Source organism: Dipteris shenzhenensis, chromosome 11 (genome assembly GCF_047967505.1).
Source record: "Dipteris shenzhenensis isolate YYH24624 ecotype China chromosome 11, Dip_SZ_1.0, whole genome shotgun sequence".
NCBI lineage: Eukaryota > Viridiplantae > Streptophyta > Polypodiopsida > Gleicheniales > Dipteridaceae > Dipteris > Dipteris shenzhenensis.
The window spans coordinates 26,862,527-26,881,432 of record NC_141606.1 but is presented as its reverse complement, the minus strand read 5'-3'; the positions used below and the strand labels follow the sequence as shown (position 1 = coordinate 26,881,432).

At 39.6% G+C, this 18,906-nt stretch overlaps 1 protein-coding gene across 2 annotated transcripts; it reads left to right on the top strand.

The window, feature by feature from the left end:
* Window positions 1-14,292: 14,292 nt before the first annotated feature.
* Window positions 14,293-17,127, top strand: LOC147896841 (uncharacterized). 2 transcript variants are annotated; one of them, XM_087382069.1, is made up of 3 exons: window positions 14,293-14,619; window positions 15,019-15,767; window positions 15,918-17,127. In XM_087382069.1, the coding sequence occupies exons 2-3, from the start codon at window positions 15,155-15,157 to the stop codon at window positions 16,760-16,762; spliced, it is 1,458 nt and encodes a 485-aa protein (XP_087238195.1). In that variant the 5' UTR covers window positions 14,293-14,619; window positions 15,019-15,154; the 3' UTR covers window positions 16,763-17,127. The 2 variants fall into 2 exon arrangements, with proteins under 2 accessions (XP_087238195.1, XP_087238194.1); XM_087382068.1 differs by having other exon boundaries at window positions 15,019-16,918.
* Window positions 17,128-18,906: the final 1,779 nt, after the last annotated feature.

Sequence of the window (18,906 nt, the reverse complement as noted above, 5' to 3'; positions counted from 1 at the left end):
GTCATGCGGGATGCTGATCGGTGCAACCACATACCCATCTCCATCTTTCCATTCCTCTTCTAAAAAATGAACGTGAACTCTCTTTGTAGTAGCACTTTGCACAATAGACTCACATTAGTCATGATAATGGAAGCATCACTATCAAAAGAGAAGCAAGGGGGCCCTTTGGCCAAGCAGGCTCTCATGAGTGGTGCAAACCACAACCCATCTCCATAGCTCAGCCACCCTCTTATGTGGATGGTGAATCCAATGGCTTAGAACAGAGCCTTGATGATGAGTTGGGTATTCCTTCTATTATTACACATATAGTAAGGAAGACACGGGATGTTTTGAGAGCACCTAGTAGTGAGCCTATTTTGCACAGGTCTACCAGAGTTAAGTATCCAATGGATAGGCTAAAATATGATGGATTTACAGCCATTCACTATGCCTATATTGCCAAAGTGATACTGAACTAGAACCCACTTCTTTTGAACAAGCCATGGGAAAAGAAAAATGGGAGAAAGCCATGGATGAAGAAATGGATGCCTTGGAGGCAAATGCTACATGGGAATCAGTGCCTTTGCCTAAAGACAAGAACGCAATTGGCTGCAAGTGGGTCTATAAGGTGAAGCACAATGCAGATGGTTCTGTGAGCAGATACAAGGCAAGATTAGTTGTCAAGGGGTATGCACAAACATATGGCATTGATTATGAAGAAACATCCAGTCCGGTTGCAAGGATGGCAACCGTAAGAGCAGTCATTGCTATGGCTGCATCAAAGGGCTGGTCTTTACATCAGATGGATGTAAAGAATGCCTTCTTGCATGGTGATTTGCAAGAAGAGGTCTATATGGAGAAGCCACTAGGTTATGTGCATGCTGTCATCCTGAGTTTGTTTGCAGGTTAAAGAAAGCCTTGGATGGCTTGAAGCAAGCACCCAGAGCATGGTTTGACAAGATAGGATAGTAATTTATCACTATTGGCTTTCAAATTTCCACGGTAGATTTCTCACTTTATGTGAGAAAAACAGAGAAAGGTATTATGCTGCTTGTCATTTATGTTGATGATTTGATCATCACAGGTGATAGTGATGAAGATATCCTTCATGTGAAAATGCTATTGAAGGAGAAGTTTGAGATGAAGGATTTGGGAGAGCTGAGTTACTTCTTGGGCATTGACGTGATTAGATCCACAAGTGGGATATGGCTCTTTGCAGAGGCAGTATGGATTGGACATGCTATCCAAATATGGGATGACAAGTTGTAAGCCTATTTTAGCTTCTTTGGAGCAGAATGTGAAGCTGAGCACAGATGCAAGTGAGTTTCTGGAAGACCCTACTATGTACAGACGCATAGTAGGAAGTTTGATTTATATGACTATTACCAGGCCAAATTTGAGCTATGTTGAGGAGTTAATAAGTCAGTTTATGCAAGCTCCAAGGAAAGCACATTTGGATGCGACTAGACGCATACTGAGGTATGTGAAGTCCACATTGCAATATGGACTATTTTATGAGACTGGGGTTCAGCTATAGTTGCATGGGTAGTATTTCTGATAGACGATCTACCAGTGGATATGTGTTTTCTTTTGGGAGTGCTACAATCACTTGGAGCAACAAGAAATAGCCTACAGTTGCTTTGTCGAGCACAAAGGCTGAGTACAGGGGTGCAACAATGGCTGCATGTGAGATAGCTTGGTTGTGTAAGCTACTTTATGATATGCATCAATCTATAGATGGGCTAGTTGTCATTTATTATGACAACATGAGTAGTATACACTTGGCAAATAACCCAGTCTATCATGCTAGAACAAAGCACATTGAGGTGCATTATCACTATGTGCAGGAGAAGGTTCTAGTAGGTTTTATTAATCTGGTTTATGTTAGCACAGAGGATCAAGTAGCTAACATATTCACGAAGGCATTGGGTGCAGAGAAGCTGCGCAAGTTCAAAGACCTGCTTGATGTGCAGGAATTGGGATTGAGCTCGAGGGGGAGTGTTGAGATATTGAGCTCCACTCGTGATATGCCAGGGTGACCGTTGTGCATTTATGTCACCAACTTGTTAGCTGCAGATGCGTTTGGTACATCGGCCATGAATAATAGCTGGATGACAGCTATCTTTATGTACTCTAGTTAGTGGCTCAGTTAGTATGCCACCTAGGTTAGCTGAGTTTGGTTTGAGACCCACATGTAGGGTTCATCTATTCCTTTTGTACTATGAGAAAGAGTTCTTTTGGCTTTCACAACTAAGAAGAGGAAAATTGTTTTTAGCTTCCACCTTTGTGTGTATTCCCATATTGTGTATGTGAGAAAGCTGCAAGTGAGACTCCTTACTTCTCTCCCATTCTCTTCATAGAGAGGGCTTTCATTGCATCATAGTTGCCATATCTACTTGCTTTATTGCATCATAGCCACCATATCTACTCTCTTGGGAATCTAGCATGTCTGCAGTGTGGACAATGATTTGGAATATCTAGTTGAGAATATCTTGAAACTGCTAGATTCTAATGAGGTCACCAACTACAACCATGCTGGGTTTTCAATAGTTCATAGGTTGGGTTAGTTTGGTGAGCGAAACTCGTATGGACAAAAATGTGTTACATGAAACTTTATGAATCATCTTGTGCCTTTTTTGTTTCTATATTGCTCTCACTCAAGGTACTTGAAGCTCTAGCATCTAATACTTTTGGTGTTTTACCTGTCTCCATTTCCTTCTCTCCCAGTCAACCCAAATTCATGAAGACAGTGCTCTCCTCTGCCCACAAAATTCAAGCAAGTTTAAACTCTCATCATTCTTTTTCATATATCCTTCTCCACCATCGATTTCTCCATCACACAGGCCATTGGCACCTCACTTCATATAGCTACGTGCTCTTCTCCAACAATTCTCGTGTTAGATCATTTACCATTGTTTTTGCTTTCCTTCCCAATTTCTCTACTGCCAAAGTTCCACATTCTCCATCTTTCACATGAAGCCCAAAACATTCTTCCTTCACTTCCATTAGGCAAACATGCTTTCCCTTAGATATAACACAGGGTTCTATGGGATTCAACTATGGGATATTATAGAGCATTTTGACATCCAAGATTGATTGAGTTGCACCAAGAAATAGGTGATGTGGATGTCACCATAACACAGGTAGATGTGGACTTGGATGGTGGAGAGAAAGGCTACAAATTGGATAGCCATCAATTTCAACATTTCAAAGTAACTATCCAGAGGACATCTTTGATTGCAAATTCTGCTCAAGAGTTGAGTATAATCACAATGTTGCAACACCTTCCACTATCAAGTTCTTTGCATGTTGCCTTCTCAAGTGCAAAGTTAGTCAAAAAGGTGCAAGATCTCCCTACTATGAGAAATGATGGGTATGCTTTGTATGAGTTGCCATGAATAACTTCAAGGTCTCTAGTGCAAGGAATGGAGCATAAGAATGATGGGCATGTATGGACAAAATATACCACTAGCACACGAGTTCTTCAAAGGTATTGTGAGAATGAGCAGATGTGCAGGGTTTTTGCGATGCTACAATGTTGATTGTGCTTATACAAAATGCAATGGCATGGTGAATGAAACATAGTGGAAGGGTAAGTTGAAAAAGGTTCCCCCTAGTGGCCCAATCTTGGAAGACAAAGAAACATTGGTTTGTAAACACTATGGTGAGCCACCAGAGTGTTGGCTTTGTGTGTAGTGCATTGATCTACTATTGCTTGCCTCATGAACGCAACAAGATTACAAGATGTGTAATACATATAGGGATGCACCCTGTCAAACTAGGAAACTCAAGATTAAAGAGCAAACGGGTGGAGGATATAGTGTCAATGTAACCTAAACTAGATCCATATGCACCTTGCAAGAACATTGAGATGTCAATGATGAGACATATTGATGGACATGCTGCTTGTTGAAGAGGGTGACACACATGATGAGCTAGATGAGTCCAAATTCAATGAGGTTCTCAAATCAATTACTCCATTGTGCCACCATAGGAATCTTTAGAGATCGGTCGAATGTGCAAGAAAGGATTCCTACATAGGCAACGGTGGCCTAAGTGCAATTTTGGCTTTGAAGTGGTGGTGTACTTATCCTTTATTGCAAAGCATATTGTTTCCTAGCCAACTTGAAGATAGGGATCATACTCATATTTTTAAAATGTCTACTATCGGTTCTACATCTAGAGTGGATCTTGTAAATAGGATGAGGGGAAATTTGGGTGAAATGTGGATGCACTTTGATCACATTCAGCATGTTAGAGGTTGGGCAACCATGGGCACTCATGTTTATGATCCGTACATTCGAGAGCTTTTGACAATAATGGTGTGTGATTTCAAAGTACAAAACACAATTGCTGAGGTGCAATTTTGGGAAATATTGGAATGAACAGATGCTGAAGAATGGGTTTGAGAAACTAGAATTTTGAGAATTTATGGTAGATAGTGCTCGTGTAAATTGGTTTGTTGTCAGGGCTATTGATAATAGTGGTTCTAGAAACAAAATGTCAGGCAAGGAGAGAACCTATGTATTTCATTGGGAAATGAGCATGGTCGAGCATGTACTAGACAATGCATCAAATCACCATTCCAAGAAGAACATAAATCTTTCTATAGAAGCTGGAGAAATGCAACCATGGAAGATAGTGCAACGGAATGGAAAAACAAGATATTGAAGTTTTGTTCTCCGATGCATGTAAAAGATGGAGAGTTGCTTGATCTCCAACAATGGATGGCATTTTGGAACATTCATGTCAGTCAATGGGGGGTTATGTCCTTGTCGCAACAAGTCGATGTTGGCTTTGTTCCTATATTTTTTATCTATCCAAGAATAAGCATTCAAGCATTAGAGCAAGTCATGGGTGAGGAAAATATGGTTCTCTATATGAGGCTTGCATTACAAATCTCGCAATAATGAGTGCCTTGCAAAGTGGCTGCTATCATGCGTTCATGTCAGGCAAGCACATCGAAACTTGATTGGATGTAGATGTAATGAGGCAATGCATATCAAAGGGTGGCTCTAGTAAAGCGCATAGAAATAAACTTGTGGACTTGATAGAGGCCATACTTGTGGAGGATGACTTAAGTTCTCCTGAGATGGGGAGGTACCCTTGACAATGAAAGAGGGGTTTGGGACTTCTTGTTGAGGAGAGTGAGATTGATAGTCATCATCTAGAGTACATATCACAAAAAATAGGGTGCTTGGTTAAAAAAGAAAGTCTAACATTGGGACACATTCAGGTCAACCAATAAGAAGCAACTGTAAAGAGGACTATGTGCATGATGTCATCTGGGCAATACTAAGAATTGAACCACACAATGTAGTCACATGCTTTGGGTACTTGGTAGATGCATGTGGGAGGTGTGGAGCATTGATTAATCCACTTGGTAGAGGGGTTGCACAAGGGGTTCCTATACCATGCTCTCGGGGGTTTCACCTCATAAGCATTTAGTGTACCACGTGCATTGAAAAGGAGGGATATTTCAACTATTTAAACAAAAAGGATTACAATAATGAAAGGGGTTTTTTAATTCAATTTTAGAAAAAAATCACTTAGTCCTTAAGTAAAGATGGTTGTTTTTATCGGGGGAAAATTTTTAGTGGAGGGATTTTTTAAATACCCTTTGAATGCATGTGATACATAGGGTTTCTTAGTAGTGCACCCCCCAAGACCATGTTTCAAGGGCAGATTGAAACATCCAAAAGAGCTTGTCTAGTTTTGTAATACCACAGTTAACCACACATGGAGTGTGGATCATTCTATTCAAGGTGTTCCTGGTGATTCTCTAGGAGTGTGGAAGATTGCATGGGGCACCTCTCTAACTCCAGAGGAGAGAGATCAATTGGTCAAAGCAGGGTTACCCTTGATGATGTTTTTGAGGATAGTGGATTACGACAAGGCAGTGCAATAAGTCATGCTTGACCTCCTCATTGTGATAGACAGATTGTGAGATGGACATCAAAATTGAGTAAGGAATTCAAAGATAGGATAGAGAAAGCACTGAAGGAGAGTGGCGACATTATAAAAGAGAATATTACAATCCCTAGTAAGGTGCATGTGTTTCATATACGGACTACAAGTTCACTGTCTAAAGGCCTTACCTATTCTATCACTCTGGGATAGTTTCCACGATGCACATGTCTTGAATTTACATAACTTGATGCAAGCAAGAAGCACATATACTTTGTATTCATTTCCACTCTTGGACTAATTGCAACTGTCCATCAATTCATGCATCAAGCTACTCTCACAAAAGTGGAACTTTTCCAAGACTTGAGTGTTGAAAGAAACCCTGCCAAATAGATGGAAATATTTCCTACTACATGAATACGTTCTACTCAGTGTCAAAGAGTAGCACGATTTTGGTTTGCCCAAATAAATCAGGTGGTGATCCTTTTGGCCCTCGCATGGGAAATTGCATCAGCTTTGGATCCTTTTTTGCTATTCTTTTATTGAATAGTAGTCTGGTGGAGGGTGGATGGGTTCAATATTTTTGCCATGTGTGGTGGATGCGTATTCACTACTTTATCTAAGTTTGGAAACATTAATCCTTTGGATCCTCTCTATCTCTTTTAAAAATTACATACTACGATGCTGGAGAGTCATTGGCTTCAATTTTACCAAGTGTGGATTGGATCTGTATTCGCTAATTACTAGGGTGTTGTCATGGTTTTCTAATTTAAGTTGACATGATTCATTTGTTGGAAGGGTCTTGCTTGCTTTTTGCCGCTCAGTTTTTAGGTCTGCTCGCTTTTCACCACTTGCTTTTTGGTAATCCTCATCTACCTCCTAGCCTCTTTCTCCATGTAGTCTTTAAGGTCAAATTCTAAAGCCCTAGTATCCTTCACTTCTCTTTAATGATTGGGATCCCGTTCAACCCTCTCTTCCCTCTAATGTGATTCTAAATTATCAGTAGCCCCTCCAAAGTACATCTTGCTAGACAGGAAGACTAGAAGTACCACATCTATAGTTTGATGCTAAACACTATATTCAAAAAATTTGGATTTTTTCTCTTGTTTTGAACATCTTTTCTAAATTAGTCACCTCCACTGGATATTGACATAGTACATTGAAAAATGAGTGCTTTTGCAATGCTTCACTTCCACCCTACTTCCACACAATTGTGGCCTGTAGAAACAAAAACAAACCAGCAGGTTATGTTGAACCAGGAAGGGAGAATAAGGTTTGCCATCTCAAGAAAAGTATCTATGGCTTAAAACAAGCACCTAGAAGTTAGTACAGCAGAATCGAAAAGTATTTTGTTGATTTGGGATACATGAAATCCAATGCAGATCATACTCTCTACTACAAAGTTCAAGGGGAAGACATTACTATTGCACTTTTGTATGTAGATGATTTGATTGTGATAGGAAGCAACGATAGCTTCATCAGAAAATTGAAACAAGACTTGCCTGCAGAGTTTGACATGAAAGATCTTGAACTTATGCATTATTGTCTTGGAATTGAGTTCTGGAGAGATTCAGATAGCACATTCATGAGCCAGCTCAAGTATGTTGACAGTCTCTTGAAGAAGTTTCATATGGAAGATTGCAAGATTGCAACCACTCCCATGGAATAGAGTTTGTTACTAAAGATTCAGAAAAGACTACATTCAATGACAGATACTACAGGCAGCTCATCGGATCTCTTTATATATATCTAACAATGGCACGGCCAGATATTTGTTATGCAGTAAGCTCACTAGCACAGTTTATGGCAAATCCGAAACAGTCTCACTGGAATGCAGCCAAAAGAGTCTTGAGATACATTAGAGGTACAAGACAGTTTGGGATAGAATACAAAGGAAGTCATCCATGGTTGCATGGATACTGTGATAGTGACTATGCCGGAGATCATGAGACCAGGAGATCGACACAGGGATATGCATTTTTCCTTGGTCAAAGTGCTATATCATGGTTGTCAAACAAACAGCCAAATGTTTCTTTGTCTTCGACTGAAGCAGAATATAGAGCACTCACTACAAGTGCATGCGAGGCTATATGGCTTAGAAGACTATTGTCAGAAACATATTACTTTGATGAGTCAAAGCCAACAACAATATACTGTGATAATCAATCGGCTCCTGCATTGGCCAAAAATCCAATATATTACTCCAGGACAAAGCACATTGATGTCAAAGAGCACTTCATTAGAGAAAGAGTGTTACTTGGTGACATAACACTGTAGCATTGTCACAGCAAAGAGAATGTTGCAGACATCTTTACCAAACCACTTGGTAAAGAGCTATTCGAGAAACACCGATTAGCTCTTAGTTTGGCGTAGAGGAAGGACATTCCCATTAAAGGGGTGTGATGGAATGTAATGCTCAGTCCTTCTTCGATTCCCCAGAATCATCATCTTGAGGAAAGGCCTACTTCATGATGTTGATCTTGAGGGAAGGTGTTGAGAGTTCACGCTCAACATCACGTGATCATGTGTGCATAGCACCATCACGTGATCATATGTGCATAGCACTAACCTTATAGAGTGCTATAAAGGAAAGGGTTAGATCCCCTAACCCTAACCCTAAAAGGGTTTGTATATATTCTATTTTTTCAACTAAATCTAGTGTACAGTTAGTCATTTGTGGTGTGCTCTCTAGCTATGCCCTCTCTCCTCATCTCCACTCTTCTCCTCTCCCCTCTTCATATTTTGTTATTCTACTCTCTTATAGGGTTCAATCAAAGTGAATGCACAATTAACAATCAGTCAACAATAAAAACCCCAATTGTTTAGTGATTAAGCAAGCATGTGGATCAAGGAGGGTGAAGAGGCTCTGATATGAAATGTTGGAGCATCATGGAGACACAAGATGATGGAAAAGAGAGTTTTTTATTTAAGAGTAGAAGGCCCAATAGATGATGTCAACTAGAAGCCACCTAGCTCCTTGATTCTCTCAATTAGATATTATAATCTCTCAATCACACGTGCTAGAACTTTCTACCAACTAATCTAGTCACGCCAACCACACACACACAATATGGTCACACACCAACACACATGATCACACTCTACCATAGCATCCTTGACTTTGTAACCCATACAATGATAAATGGCATGGAGCATGTGTTGTCCCAACAAAGACATCCCTTGACTTCATTTCTCTAGAGAGATAGCACTAAATATTTTATCTATGTCTTCATGTGTATGGCTAACAAGAAAAAAACTAACAGTTACTTCTACTTCTCCAAATATTTTCAAAATAACTAGCATAGAGCACGAACCCAAAAAGTAATTTTCCCTATAGTAATCATTAGCATGTATATGCAAGATGTGATATAGACATCTAAGTGCATCCTTGAACTTTCATATTTCTTTGATAGATGTTGCAACTTGGTTACTATCATCTTCATGTACGCTATCAATCAATATATCACGAAAGAATTGGCATCCGTGTACTAAGACTCCATAGATGTGTGTTTTTAGTGCATGTTTACCCTCCAGGGGTGCATCTGTACTTGGCAAAGTTGTTGTATTATGATCCATTCCATCAATGCTAATGCACATAGACTTATTGATACTTGATATAGCTCACTCCCTCCTATAAGAATACAAAATTCTCGCATTATGCATATGATATAAATGGATTTCTCTCCATTTTGTATATCTTCCTCAAAGTGTTTCTTGCATTTACTATGTTCAATGGAAATTTTTGAGATACACAAGAAGGAATTGGAGCTAAAGGGGGAGACACAAGTAGGGGTTGGGGATAACGGGTGGGTGCACAAAGATATTTATCATTGAGAAAGGGACTTAAAAAAGAAGCTTTTATGCTAGGATACCACACCATACTTTCCTTCCTTAGATGAGAATGGAGATGGTAACATCCCAAGTGATGTTGTACTCAAGCATAGGGAGAAGGGAAGTATAACATATTTTTGCATTTCATTTTTCAATTCATCGCATATCTTGCATTTTGACATCCTTTCTTTTGATGGCATTTTCACATTACAAAGTTATCCACTCCAAATTTTATGAAAAGTAGTTCTATAAATTTCTCATTATTATTTATCTTGTAAAGTTCTATTAATAGACTCTTCTTTATCATTCCTAGAGGAAGATGATGTTGGCACATGATGCTTCCATCTGGCATTGTTTGATGAAGATGAGGTTGTGGCAATCCATTACCTTCAAAGATTTTCTTTAAAGCCATAGATGCATTCAAGGTGCTTCTTTGTCCTTTTAACTTGTATACATTTCCATGAACTTTATGACTCTATCTTTGACCTCTGCCCAAATGCACTAGTAAATACCATGTGATAATTTAATTAATAACTCATATCCTCGATTATAAAGTACCATTGCATCAACCATCATTATCAGTCAAGGTTTGCATAGTATTGCCTTTAAGTTGTCTTGAGATTATCAAAGGAAGCAAGAAAACTCTTGAAGAACATGATTATTTTTATTTGGCCCTGTCTTTTACACACACACACACACACACACACACGCACACACACACACACACATATAGAGGGAGATGCAATTACATATATATGTGTGTATAAATACATATATAGATGTATATACATACATGTGTGTGTGTATGTACACACACACACACACATGGGTGCGAGTGCACGCACGTGAACACACACACATCTCCACCCACCCGGATAGCCTTACAATTTTCCTTTGTAACTCTTCTAAGGCAATGTGTCTTACATTATGGTTTCTTGTATATTCTATTGTAATAGCATTACATGCCTCTTGGGCTCCAAAATTGATGCCATGATTCGTCGCCTCTTAACACTCACACTTTTCCTTTTTTAGTCTAGTTGGCTCTTGCTTTTACCATTGGTTACATGATTGTACATTGATTGCATTTGTCTTGCATCTTCATCTATAAAGTCAAATGCTAACTAGCCTTGAGAACTATTTGATGCTTTGTAATATCTTGGAAATGGCAATCTTTTAGACAAGTTCATTGAAGGCAATAGTTTTCCAAAAGCATTCATCGATTCAACATGCCATTGAGTTGGTTCTATTTTAGTGTGAAACATCCAGACCAATATCACAAGTAGGTTTTGGCCCATTATTTATACCCCCACGATCAAATTTGTCATCATTAATATCATCAATCCTCTCACAAGCAACATCTATGTGCTCCACCTTAGTAAGAACTTCATGGAAATCATGTATTTTTTATCATAAATCCCAATTATTGCATCACTTATCCCGCATATGGCATCAATATCCTCAATTCTAGTAAGTACTTCATGACCAGTATCACTAAATTTATCATCTATCCTTATTACTACATCGCTTGTCCCATAAACAACATTGATATCCTCAATTCTAGTAACTATTTCATGGAAATATCACTAAATTTACCATCAATTCCTATTACCGCATCACTTATCCCACATACAATATCAACATCCTCAATTCCAATAAGTACTTTGTGATCAATATCACATATTTCATTAATCCCATGCCTTTGTGATATAGAGTGTCCTTTTTTTGTCTTCCATTATTTTGGTATTACATTGTTGTGTCATCCATCACATTGAAAGAAACTTCTTTCAGTAAATGGGATTTCAGAAATGCTACCCCCTAACTGAGAGTGTTATGAACTTGTAAATGTGAACTACTGAGGAACTACTATCCATTACACTTTGAATGATGCCATGAAATGTCAACTTAATGACCTCAATCATATAAACTATATTATGAACATAGCCGATAGATTTCCCCAACTCCTAATACTCCTCCATACCAAGATAAAATGTCCACCTTTTCTTCCTCAAGACGAGAACATTGTGTAATATCATGAAGAAAAGACTTTGGAATCATCTTGTCCTGATCCAAAAGAATTATCTGTGCTTGCACATCAATAATTTTACGGTGTAATACATCACTAAGTGTTTCAAAGTCCCCTTGTGTATGTTTTAATTATAATTTAGGGGAAAATCACCTTGGTCATTTTATCACATCACATCTTTTCTCACGACAATGTTGAAAATGGTACAACCTCATGGGATCAATACTGAGTATTCAACCAAAGGCAACCAATTCATTTCTCCCGTACAACACCATATCTGAATCCTCCTATAGAGTGAAATCCTATATTCAAAACAAAAATTAGCAAAATGAAAGTAGAAAATAGAATTTAATTGCTTCTAAAATAATTTACTTGATTAAGACCTAAACCCTAAAGGCTAAACCCTAAACCCTAAATTTTGAATTCATATACTTAGTTAAGATCCAAAACTAAACACTAAACTCTCATTTTATGGTATAAACTAAGAAACAAATCAAAATCTACTCATTTATGGGTATTAATTTGATTTAAAAAGCAAAAGATTTATGAAGACACGTTTTGAAAAACCCCCATTTTGTGATATGAAATTGGAAAGAATTGTATTTATTTGATATAGGAATCGAAATCTGAAGACATGTTTTAACTCTATTTTTTGGTAGAAATTTAATAATATTTACAATTTTGGTATCAAATTCAAGTTTTTTTGAAAAAGAAGAGACTTTTTTATGTCAAGATATGGTGTATGCCATATGTTTTAAACAAAAGAGAGATTCTATGCTAAGATGTGCACACCATATGTTGAAAGTAATTAAGTTGTTGCTTCAATTTGGTTTTTTCCAAGAAACTTGCTACATATCAAGGAAATTAGATGTGGCATATGTCATAAGGTTAGAGGAACTAGCATGTTGCTTTTACATGTGCCACGCCTTTATGTGAAGGGGCCATTCCTTATATGAATGTATGGTGTGTGCCATATGTGAAGAAGTACTTACATTTTATGTTATTTTTCATTTTTACTCTAGGATTAGACGTTCGAATACTTTGATCCGAAGGCTGAGAATTAAGAACTCCATGGGCACCATTGCCTTGATTCCATGGACCATTTTGAAGGGGGTCAGTCAATGTCGACCTTGTAAGTGGTCTAGAAAACCCATAGGGTGGAGTACATGTTCTAGTCCTAGTCCATCCAGTTTTCGTTCACCAACTTCTTTCATAACTATAGGAGCTTGTTGGTCAGCTCCATTTGGCCATTGTCCTGAGCATAACAAATAGTAGACACCTTATGTAGTATAATCATGTGTCTCTTGGTAAGCTTGGACATGCCATTGTTCACAAACTGGCCACCTTGGTAACACTGACAAGTTCCACTGAAAAGCCAGACCAAGTCATGACTTGTTCATAAAGGAATTTGAGCACAGAGGTCATTGAGTTATCTTGCATCACCCGTGCCTCAACCCAATTTGGGCAATAGTCAATGGAAACTAGAACGACACTCAAATAGATCTTGTTCAAGAATGCTCACCTTTTAGGAGGCATTGGATTGGGCCTTAGAGGAGTCTTAACCTATCGTAGTCCTTCTCTTGGATTTCGAGAAGGCTTACGATAGGGTGGAGTGATCCTTTTTGGAGGGTAGCAGCTAGAGCATGGGTTTCTAGGATAGATGGATTAGAGGGGTCCTTGCCTTGTATACCAGGAGTGCCTCCATGATGCTTATTAGGGGTGATATGGGGGAGGCATTTTCCTGTCTTGCTCGATGCACCTCTTGATATATTCTTCATTCGTTTTGTGGTGGCAAAGTCTCTTGGTTATTTTCTGCGCTTCTAAGCAGCGAGCCTCATGGGGATACACTTCTCGATATTTTGGGAGGACTTATTGGACTTATAGATGACACAAAACCTTTTATGGTTACAATACAACTTGAGGACTCCTCAGACTCCTCCAGACTCTCTATCGTGCCCTGGCATTTGTGGCTAGGATCAATTGGACCGAATCTGGTTAGAAATGAGCTACATGTGAATCTATGTGAAGAAGATATGGCGTATGCTATATATTCTAAAAAGAATGTAAAGATTTTGATTTTTTTTGTCAAAACTAGAAGATATAGCAGGCGTAAACACCATTTGCGCCTGAGTGTCATGCACAACCATAAAAAAACATGCTTTTAGCAACAGAGAGGCCTGATGCTAGAAAGTGTGCAACGCAAGCAATTATATTGACCTAAACTCCCTTCTGTTGAGCGGGCCTTTGTGGCCAATAAGTCCTCTTGGCTACATAGCCTCTTGCTATTATTTTCATAGGGGGTAGCTCAGGTGCTTGGTGCACAACTTAGTCAGGTGGTACCCAAAGCACTAGAGCTAGGGTCCCTTGGCAAATGGTCATCCTTCCCAAGTCACAGGGAGGACAGAGGAGTTTCACATGCATTAAGGATTGCTAATGGACTGATGCGGGTCTTGTTCCATCATTCGAGGAGGAGAGTTGTAGCACAGGAGTTTCACATGCATTGCTATTGGGGGTCTTGTTCCATCATTTGAGGAGGAGAGTTGTAGCAGAGGCAAGGCTATGCACATTGGAGAAGGTGGAGACACAGGAGAAATTTGAGCATTCTCAATGTCCTTACCCGGTCTACTAGGAGATCTGGAGACTATATCATTGGTTCTTTGAGGAGGGCACGGCTTTGGACCACTCTCTCTACTACAAAGCCCACTCTCTCTACTAATCCAACAATGGAAATCACATAAGTTTCTCTCTGCCTGAATTGTCTAGGGTTTGAGTTAACGATTTTGTGCCACATCTTTGTGATTTCTACAATACACACAGAAATACACACAGACAGCATATTCTCAGCGAGCAGATTAGCGAACTGAAGAAAAGCAGCCCAGGTTAGCATTACTCGTCGCATTCCTTTTCAAATTCTTGGATTGAAAGTTTCTCAGAGAACTTGATTTGTCACTAGATCTTGCATGTAAAGGCCCGATCTGTATGTTTTTGTAAATGGGTCGATCGGTAAGATCTCTAGTAGCTTCGATGTGGACATCTCCCGGGTAGATCGGAAGTATCCGAATTCTGGTTTCGTTCTTCTAAGGTGTCTTGCTGTTTCTTGACGCGATGTCGAAAGATGATGCGCCGATCGATGATAATCCATTGCGATCTTTAGAATCGGATCGTAATATATTGCAATTACGAAGTCGATTGCAATGTATTTTTTCTTCTGTAGGAAGAGCTTAACATCACGCGTTTTGGATGAGAGACATCCTAAATCTAAGCCTTTTGAGTTTCAGGTTACCTCTCCGCTAGCGTGCCAGCTCATACTAATATAATACGACCGCTGAGCATGTCGTACCATTCATTGCCATCTATGTTCCATCATTGGCAACTTTGAAAAGCTATGTTTGATTGAATGTGTTAATTCTTGGTATGCTGGGCCGCCGCCCCCGCCACCACCTCCCTCCGACCTTGCGGCTGCTTGCAGCAGGTGGCAACCAGTGGGCTAGGGATGCGGGGAAACTGGTAATCTGTAGGCTACTGGGAGGTTTCTTCCTTGTAGTACTCCTCTTCTCCCGTGCCGTACTGCCTCCCCAAATGGTGCATCCTGTGTACCGCCCCTTGGAGGTTGATGGTAGTTCGCTTGAAAGGCTTATGATTATTACCCTTGAATTCAAGAGAAGCACTTTCAGTGGCAACGGTGTCTATGCCCAATCCATAGCTAGGGCGTTGGCTCGCAAAGGTTATGAGGTGCTTGTTCTGAGTGGCAAACCAGTGCAACAGCTTACATCAGTGGATGCATCTGTAAAATCTGAAAGTAGCAGTGGGACAACAAAGGAGGGAGATAAACTTGCAATCAAGCGTGTACAAAGCAATTCAACTAAGAGTGCACAAAATACAGAGATCACTACAGATTATAGTAACTCCTTTGTTCTGCAGAAAAACCCAGAGTCCGGGCTGATAGAGCTAGAAATAGAAGTGGAGCAGGATGGCTGGGGGCGCCTTGACTGGAAGTGTCCATGGCGGAGTTTTGCGCAGGGTGCAGGTAAGTATGCAAAGCAGGTTCTCGAATTCAATCCTTCATGGGCACTTGTTGTTGACTGGTCTGCTGTTCCTGCCTTTGAAGAACTTGCTTTAGCAGTGGCCAATCAGTGGCGAATGGCATTTTTAAATTTTCGAATATATTATGTCTCAGAGTATCAGGGTAATGATGGAGAGGCAGAGAAGTCTTTTTACAAAGCAATGGAATCTAAGGCTGTGGCTATGGCTTCTGCAATTTCCGCTTTAAGTTCCAGAGATGCACACATTTTAGCTACAGATCTTGGATCAGGAATAGCCACTGGTGTTGTGCCAAAGCCTCATTTTCCACCTTTAAGAGAGGAGCTGCATGCCCTTGCTCTTTCCAACAAGTTTAATGAGGAATTTCAGAGCAGTGAGAAATGGCTCAACAGGCGCAAATATTTTACCTGCTGTGTTCGCCTTTCTCCTGAAAAGAATGCTGAACTTTTTGCTTCTCTTGTAGAAGTTTTGATGGAATTTCTACGAGAGCAAAGAATAGTCCCCTTCCTTTGTGGAGGTGCTCAAGGTGCAAGTGCTTATGCTCGGAAAGTGAAGTCAAGAGTAAAGGCGGTGATGCCTGAAGCTGTCATACACGAAGGCTTCATGGGCCCTGCTCAATTATCAGAGTTGTACTCTCAGACTCTATTGAACCTGCATCCCTGTATCTATGATGCCTATGGTATGACCATAGTAGAGGCAGCAGCATTTGCTGCACCATCTTTGGTGCATGTTGGTCCTGGTGGGGCAGTAGGAGCAGCAGAGTTTCTGGGTCCTAGACACAAACAGGTTCTTGCATTGGATCTAACAGTCTCTCCACTCAATATCGCTAATGATATACAATTATTTTTTAAAAATCAAAGTCAGCTGGCAGAGGTTGGCTGGGCAGCCTGTAGACGGAGCCTTTCATGGAATGAGGATGCCAATGCAGATCAGCTGATTTCAATTCTTAACAGTGCACCCAGATTGGCAATGGGTGGCTAGTAGAAGCTAGGAGTAGACCTCAAAAGCCAAGTGTCCAACTATCCTAGTCTTATCGTGCACCAGCTTAATCATCTCAAGTGCTAGTTTGCTTCTGTATGCGGAATACTTTCTTTCTGAGAAATTTTTACATTCTTAATGCTGTCTTTAACTATGTGCATCTTCCTTCTGAGAATCTGGTGGCAGACTAATTTAGGGGGTAGGGTTTTCTTTTCCAGAATCTAGGTTAACTCACTGTCCAATTCACAGAAACATGCATCACACACATACACGTGTGGCAACTTCTCTTGTGCATGCATGAATGAAGATTTCCTGTGTCTATGTTGCCCTCTCTATGCCATGTTGAAAGATCAAGCAAATTTATCAAGCATTAGATACAATACCACTTCATGTTCTTCTTAAATGTTTAAAGTTCGTAGAGACTTGCAAAAATGGTTCTTCTCTAACAGGCTGATGGGATACATTGCAACAACTTACCCAATTGCCTGCCACGTGGTCTCGGTGAAGATAATGCTAGAGTCAAGGGAAATGCACAGCCATCATATGTTTGAGGCAACTAAGAACAACCCCATAGATGGAGAGTATGACTAATAGTTGTTAGGAGAGAAGGAAGAAAGGGCGCAAGGGGAACCGATCCCCCTCCAACAAATACCTTCCTGTCCATTGAGGTCGTCCCTGTTGTTACAAGCCCATGAGAACTTACCAATTTATCAATGAATATTGAATAGTTTTATATGCATACATATTGCTGTGTCGTTTTATTCAGGCAGTAGCTTCACAGTGCTTTAACTTGCTTTCAATCTCAAGTGTCGGAAGATGTAACAAACATTCTGAAGTAAAGAATGCATAAATGATAGAAAAGCACAAAATGTAAAATTTCATTAACATATATCACAGGGAATTTATGGATATTGTGATTGTTAGTGTGGTTCGTTTTGAATGAAGTTTGCTTGGGCTACCCAATTTCCTTAACAAAGAATTTAGCTCCGGATGCATAGCAATTGTTAGAGCAAGTACAGTTCGAAAAGGGAAGAAGGGGATATAATAGCGGAGGGGAAGTTGAAGAGAGGAGAATAGAGACATGTGTGTTGATTCTTTTGGTACAACTGTGATTTCCTATGAGCGAGATTACATCTATTAAAGGTGCCCTATCGGATGCTGAGGAAGACACTTTAAGTAAATGGACTTATTACAGTCTCCACTAATGGAACTTTCTCATCTCGTTTCTCAGAAAAAGAAATTCTATTTTATAAACTTTACATATTGGTAGACAAAGGTACGTTTCACCCTTATGTAGTACTGTGGATGGAAAGTTGTCAAGGGAATTGATCCCAAGCCTAAAGGAAATGAGCTTCACTAGCTGCATGGAATGATAAAAATGATTGAGCTCTTGCTATTATTGGTTTGGGTCTTATATTCACCATCTCGATCTTGACAGTACAACAAAAGAGGTATGTGACAATTTGAACGATTGATGTGGAGAAGATCTTAAGAATTCCAAACTTCTTCTCAACAGCAAAACTTACCTATCGGATGCTGGGGAAGACACTTTAAGTAAATGGACTTATTGCAGTCTCCACCAATGGAACTTTCTCATCTTGTTTCTCAGAAAAAGAAATTCTATTTTATAAACTTTACGTATCGGTAGACAAAGGTATGTTTCACCCTTATGTACAATGGATGGAAAGTTGTCAAGGGATTGATCCCAAGCCTAAAGGAAATGAGCTTCACTAGCTGCATGAAATGATAAAAATGAGCTCTTGCTATTATTGGTCTGGGTCTTATATATACCATCTTGATCTTGACAGTACAACAAAAGAGGTATGTGACAATTTGAACGACCGATGTGGAGAAGATCTTAAGAATTCCAAACTTTTTCTCAAGCAGCAAAACTTTATAAGATGTCCATTAAGGCTTCCTCCTTGAAGGACCATCTCAATGCTTTAGGTATCCTCGTACAACTACTCACTACCTTGAAAGCTCCTCTTGATGATGATGATAAGAAGGTTGTACTTCTTAATAGTCTTGAAGACAATCCCATCTATGTAAATATTCTTGTTGTCCTTTGAGTTGCTCATGCAATGAAATATGAAGAAATGGTTGCTGTATTGATGGATAATGCTCGTTGTTGCTATACACTCATCACT

Excerpts from the sequence above, each read along its gene's own strand:
- LOC147896841 (XM_087382068.1), top strand. The coding sequence starts at position 15,155 with ATGCTGGGCCGCCGCCCCCGCCACCACCTCCCTCCGACCTTGCGGCTG.